This window comes from Naegleria fowleri, assembly GCF_008403515.1.
Source record: "Naegleria fowleri strain ATCC 30894 chromosome Unknown tig40, whole genome shotgun sequence".
Taxonomy (NCBI): Eukaryota; Heterolobosea; class Eutetramitea; order Acrasida; family Naegleriidae; genus Naegleria; species Naegleria fowleri.
Genome location: NW_025407972.1, coordinates 5,997 through 12,357, shown reverse-complemented (window position 1 = coordinate 12,357; position 6,361 = coordinate 5,997). Strand labels below are relative to the sequence as shown.

Here is a 6,361-nt window from a genome sequence, read left to right as displayed (position 1 = left end):
GTTGTTGTTGGCTCATGCTTTATACCTCAGTCAGACAAGCTGAAAACTGAGTTCCAAAACAGGCGAATGTACTTACTGTTTTTGAAGTTAACCCAAAGATGCATTTTCTGACCTTTAGATTTTGACCGGTCAACGATATTGGCGCACACTTGTTCTCATGTCCGTATCAAGTATTAATGATGATGAATAATTTTCTAGAAAATTTATTATTATTATTTAAATTAATAATAACAATTAACAACAGCTCAACACTGCAAAATCTTGGTCATGTGGACGACTATGATTACTCATTCTTCTTCTTTCCAGAAGTGGCAGCTGGAGCACCAAAGTATTTTCTAACAAAGAAGTCAACAAACAAGTACAAATAAGCACCATACATGGCAACACAGCTCAACATAATTTCGTATGGAGCATCACAACGACAATTCTTCTCTGCAGGCACACCAGCATCTCTATTCTTGAAGAACTTGTAAGCAAAGATGGAATTGAAAACAATACCCAAAATCATTTGAGTAATTTGACCGATGGTCAACAAAAGTTCCAACTTGGTCTATAACCCAATTCAGTCAATGCATAATAGTAGTACATAAAGGTGTGAATCAAAGAGTTCATAATAATAAAGCAGTATCCGACAGCATATTGAGTGTAGACAGCATACCAAGTGAAGAGCAAAACAGTCAAATGGTGGAACCAGTGCAAGAATGGAACCTTACGATCTGGGTGCTTGATAACCAACAAGACAGTATCAAAGAGTTCCAAGTACTTGGAAAGAGCGAAAATGTAGGCCCAAACAATGTGTGGGAGACCTTCTTCAGGACCTGTTTTGTTGTGACACGGTTCATGTGAGACGATGTGTCGTCATTGTGAGATAGACACCAATGTGACAAAACCCAAATAAACGTCATATTATGAGTGTCGGAATATAATGACACATAACGATATCCAAACAAAAAAAATCAAATCACACCAGTTCACAAAAATGTGAAAGAAACAAGCAGCAATATAACACAATTGAAACAGACAGACCCGTCATTGTGTTCGTAGTAGTAATAATTATAGATAATGAGCCGAACAACTAATACACAACATACCTAACACGTGCTTCTCTTCACAAATCAAACCTGGTAAATCCCAAGCGTAATCATTCTTCAAATAAGTAAACCATGGAACAGCAGCACCCAACAACATGGCCAAACTCAAAACACTCAAGAATAAATTCCACAAGAACATGACCATCTTCAAGATTGGTCTCTTTGCATCCTTAGCTGGGACTGGCAACAATTTTGGCAAAACAAAAACAATGAACAAGTAAACAATCACTGAAGAAATTGGCAGCGCATTGGTAAAATTCTTCATGAGGTAAGTTTGGTCCATAGTTAGTCTAAACTTTTGATGGTATTGAGTGGCAAGGAAATTCAAATCCAAAAGCTTGGCTGGTTCTGCCATGACAAGTTGGCAGAACTCGCGGAGTGGTCCCATAAGAAGGAGAGGCATTGTTGTTGTACTAGTGCACTAGTATTACTACAATATATTGTTTGAGAGCAAGGGAGAGGATTTCATCATCATCGTAATGATAGAGGTGTAACGCCATCATCATATTAGACAACAATAATTAAAGAGTTATGGGAATATTTACAGGAGCGAACATTTCGGCCGAACAAGAAAGCACCATACCAAATAATAGTATTTTAGTGGAATATCAACAACAAGGTGTTTCATAGTAAGTACAGCCAAAAACCAGGACCATCATTATCATCATGAAATATGTTGAAGTTACAGTAACGGAAAAATAAATTGAGAACACGTTCATCATATACGCGAGTGTTCATTCATTACAAGAGAGTTGGTGGCCAAACAACAACAACAACCACACATTTCAGCCAATCCATCACCGGTGGTTCAACAAGTCATTGTTTTATTATTCAACACGGCGTTAGCGTTATCTTTCAATGCCATTCCTGTACGAAAGGCAAACACATACCTCTCAATATGCTATTTTTTTAAAAACACAAAATTCACAGAACGAAAGCCGCCCAATTTCACAACGTTCAAATGCTGTTGATGCGTCGGACACCTGTCAAGGAGGTTTGGAGGTCTTTGACGAGAAGGATGAACGACTCGGCTAACATATGAGTGTGTGTCGTGTTTATTGAGGATGATGCTCAATGACAAATGTCACCCAATGGCCAGTTGCCTATTTAAAGTCTCATAGAAAAAGGAAGAACATCAACATGTTGCATCGTATCTAAGTAGTTGTTCGGTAGTCCACACTTATCCCGTGTACGAAACAATAAATTCCAAGGAGAGGGTCTTTTGTTGATGTGGTTGAAGAATGAATTGTCGCTCCATCACACGATTCAATTTCTTAATTTTCACAACCATGTTTTCGTCATCACTATCTTTAAAGGCCAGATACAAAGAATCAGGGGATGATTGAGATTTTGCCGACTCCTTGCTCTTGGGGTTAGATGTTAACATGTCATAGAGGTCAAAGAGATCAGTTTCAGGTTTTCCATCGAGTTTAGGTTGTGTGAGAAGTACTTTCAAATTTCTGTCCTTGTGTCGATTCATAATTTTAGGCAAGGCATCCATCACAGTGATGTTAATTGGAACGTCCTTCTTATTCTCAACAAGAACTGTGAAAAGTTCGTTGACCATCTTGGTTTTTTTGGAACCATCCAGAAAAGTCCTGGTTTGAACTCTGCTCAATAACTGATACAGAGACCATCTTATCAATTCCAGTGTCCAAATTAAACGTTTGTTCAGGAAAGATGTTCTTATCGATGGCGGTTTGCGAGGTCAACATGCTGTCAATGAAAATGTCCACATTGCCAGGTAAAAGCATCAGCTTGGACTTGTTCTTAATGCGCATGCTTGTGTAAACTTTGGTCGATTGTCGAGGAATTACCTTGTAGAACCATTTGGCAGCGAGCATAACTTGTCCAATAAGAACCTTTTGACCATGCTGCTTTTTCCTGATTCGGTGGTCATCTTGTTTCTCTCCTCCTCACTTGGAACACTCGGCGACAACAGTGTCAAGCGTTCACGAATGAAATACATAAACGAGTTAGAGAGGAGAGGATTGTGTTTGACAAGTGCCACATTTTGAAATTGGCCAAAATTGACTTGACCAGCAGCCACCTCACTCTGTACAGAACTATCTTGGGCTTGATTCATGGTATTGGCCATTCGGCTCATTGGTGCAAAAGATTTAAACGAGTAAAGTGGTTCACTGGGCTCGTCCAGATTAATTCCAATGTCACTCAATAACAAATCCCTAACTTCTGGAAGAGAAGGTGCCATTGTCAAAGCATCGGTGTTGAGAATAATTTGGGCATTAGTCCAATTCTCTCCAGTGTACTGTTGGAGATCTGCCATGAAAATAAGACGACCCGTTTGTCTCTTGCTGTCGATATAAAGAGAGTAATAGGGCGTCCAACTCACGAGTGGTTGAACGTAATGCATCGTCGTCACTTCGTTATCCATACCGTTATCCTTGCCAACAATATATTTCACAATAATCTCTGCTGTCTCCGTGGTGATATTCTTTGGAAGAGCTGTGCTAAAAGTGAAAATGTATGGAAGATGGCTCTCTGACTTTTGCTGATCGTCCAGTTGTTCCATCTTTTTCAAAATTTCGTTCTTTCGTTTTGAGAGGCCTGTGACAATTTCTTCTAATTGATTCAAAGCTTGCATTTTCTCTTCAAATTCTTTCTTTTCAAACTTGCCATTCACTTGTGGTAAAATGATATTCTTTAGTCGTTCCACGTCTGATAGTTTTGAGTCGATTGGCTTCAACTCCTCTTGCAATACCTCCTTTTGAGTTTTCACTGTATTTGAATTCGAATAGGCCTCTTGCTCAAATTGTGTGTCTCTAAGAAAGAGTGGAACGATGGTATTGACAGCATTTGAGCCATCTTTTGAATCTGGGGCATTCACTGGTGGAATCACTGCACTCACAGAAATGCTTGATAAATCCACATGTCGAGAAAGTCCTGTTAATTGGATTTGTATCTTGTTGGAGGTCGGTGAAGAGATCATCTTTGTCAATTTGAACACTCTCTCCACACCCGCTCTGTTATTGGTAAAGAGAGTCACTGACGTTGAAATGGCATCTCGATCGCAATGGAATCGATAGGAATTGATGCTGCTGGTTGTGGACGATGAATCATCGCCCTCAATAACATCCGTGGGGATTTGCATCGGAATATCTTCGGTTTGGGGAATATCTTCATCATTGCTCGTGATAGTATTGAATTCCAAACGGGTACGATCCAAGATGTCTTGTTTGTTCGGGTCGTTCTTCTCAATATCAGCTCTGATCAAGGTGACCAAACCGATGGCCGTCATGATGATCAATGATGTCATTATTCCGATGATCATCAAGCGTCTACTACATAAAAACCTTTTCATTTTCCGTAAAACTACGTAAAGCATGAAATGCGTTTCTTTACACTTTACAAATTCAAAATGATTCGTAACGAGATGAATATGTTTCTTGTTTAGGTCACTTCGAAACTTTAGGACAATTTTTTCATTTTTTCTTCGACGATTATTGTCGGTTTCTTTTAAGGCGAAGCTCCGAGAGCAATTTAATGGTGCTTTTGTGTGGTACTGAGAACACGAAGAAGATAATGAAAATTTGAAACCAACGACAATGTTCGATGAGTCATTGGGTCAAAAATCATTGGTCGGTGAATTGTAAATCAAACACGTGTTCGCTACTTGGTCTTGTTGCAATAACATACGTTTTCCAAATCCTCCAAGAACTCTAAAGGTGACCCATCCTTCTCTTTCAAACTCTTGTATACAACCACAATTAGAACTATTCATGTCCCTCTCTCTTTGGAGAGCATATTAAGAATCTATCTAATGTTTTCTATTTCTATGTTCTGGTGTGTAATGACTGATATCCATGGAGATTCCATATGCCTTACATTGTGAAGTCATTTTGAGAGGATGTGCTGAAATCTTTTGAATCACATTCTCGAAATGATTGCAATGAAATTGTCTCCTCGTGTGTGGATCAATTGCGCTTTCATGTGTTTGAAAAAGGTTTGTGTAATAGGTTGGAGCTTTGTATTGTGGATATCTCTTCCGTAATTGGTTATTTAAACCACGAATGAGAAATTTTCTGTTTGAGAGTTTGTGAAATAATTTCACAAAAACTGGAAAAGTGTCTTTTCCAGAATAAGTACGCAAGGTCAATGGATAAATAATTGAAGAAATATGAGATGGCGTTGTGAATGTTTGATCTTTCAAATCACTACATGATTCTGACACAAGTTCTCTAATTTCCTTAAATAGGCATTGAGGATCGGCATTTGTCAACACTTTAGTCATTGGTTTCAAAGGCATAAATTTCTTAAACCACACTCGAGTATCTTTCTCCTCTTCTCCATTCAGCAATGTAAAAATTCACATATCAAGACATGTTGACACATGGGCTTAGAGTAAATCATTTCGCATCTCATCTTATCAATTCGAGCACATGATTGAAACAAGAATTTAAAATCTAAAAAGTTAACATTTGAAACCAAATGACTTCATTGAATGCAATGTGTGAAAACTCCTCTCGATACAATGATTTCTTTTCGGCTTTCTTTTGGATTGGCTCTGATGTTTCGATCGAAAAGACATGATTGTGTTGGTGTCCAATTCATTTTCTTTGAGTTGGTCCAACAAGGCAAATGAAGACATTTTTTAAAGTTGTTGATGATGATTCATGATTTGGACCAGTAGGAGCTTCTAGTGTGTGAACAATAACAAAAATACGGATGTTTCATTCCATTCGACAGTGATGAAAAGTTCCACTTGGGCCTGTGTATTAAAATTCCAAAAGCTTTGATGTTTTCAAATTCTTCAAGTTTTGAGTTTTGCTCTGTTGAATGAAAGGACAAAAATGAAACAAATACGAAAAAACACATGATTTGGATCAAATTCGCACATCGATGTTGAATTAATTTCCCTTGTTTTTGCTTGATTTCATGGGTTTTTCTTGTTTTCCTCGAATTTTCACTTTTAAAGCACAGAGTCAACTCAGCCAATTTTCACATCTGTGGACAGCAAATGCATAGCTTCCTCCAAATGGACACTTCAACACTTCATATCGGAAATTTTTTACAACGGCAACGACTAGTCGGTTGGCAAATAGGTTCTGTCCTAGCAGCGTTGCTTCTCCAATCCACATTGCCTTATTTGTCGTTTGTGATTGTCTCTCAACATCTTTGTTTTTCAAAAGGAGAGAAAAGCATTGGCTGTGGTTCAATGTTCTGTTGGTTCAGACTTCCTTGTTCCCAACTCACCATTTGAAGCTGTTTGTCACGTTATGTCAAATGTCAAGCATCTTTCAAAAAATTGT

At 38.3% G+C, this 6,361-nt stretch overlaps 3 protein-coding genes across 3 annotated transcripts; all 3 read right to left on the bottom strand.

The window, feature by feature from the left end:
* Nucleotides 1-283: 283 nt before the first annotated feature.
* FDP41_004667 (uncharacterized protein) lies at nt 284-1,494 on the bottom strand (the record flags this gene model as incomplete). The annotated part of the gene is made up of 3 exons (XM_044708106.1): nt 284-550; nt 634-818; nt 1,092-1,494. 3 exons carry the CDS (start codon nt 1,492-1,494, stop codon nt 284-286), a joined length of 855 nt encoding a protein of 284 aa, XP_044561006.1.
* A 777-nt stretch (nt 1,495-2,271) lies between these two features.
* On the bottom strand, nt 2,272-4,350 carry FDP41_004666 (uncharacterized protein; the record flags this gene model as incomplete). Its single annotated transcript, XM_044708105.1, has 2 exons — nt 2,272-2,728; nt 2,909-4,350. The coding sequence occupies 2 exons, from the start codon at nt 4,348-4,350 to the stop codon at nt 2,272-2,274; spliced, it is 1,899 nt and encodes a 632-aa protein (XP_044561005.1).
* Nucleotides 4,351-4,869: 519 nt separating this feature from the next.
* FDP41_004665 (uncharacterized protein) lies at nt 4,870-5,343 on the bottom strand (the record flags this gene model as incomplete). The annotated part of the gene is made up of 1 exon (XM_044708104.1): nt 4,870-5,343. One exon carries the CDS (start codon nt 5,341-5,343, stop codon nt 4,870-4,872), a length of 474 nt encoding a protein of 157 aa, XP_044561004.1.
* Between the last annotated feature and the right edge of the window lie 1,018 nt (nt 5,344-6,361).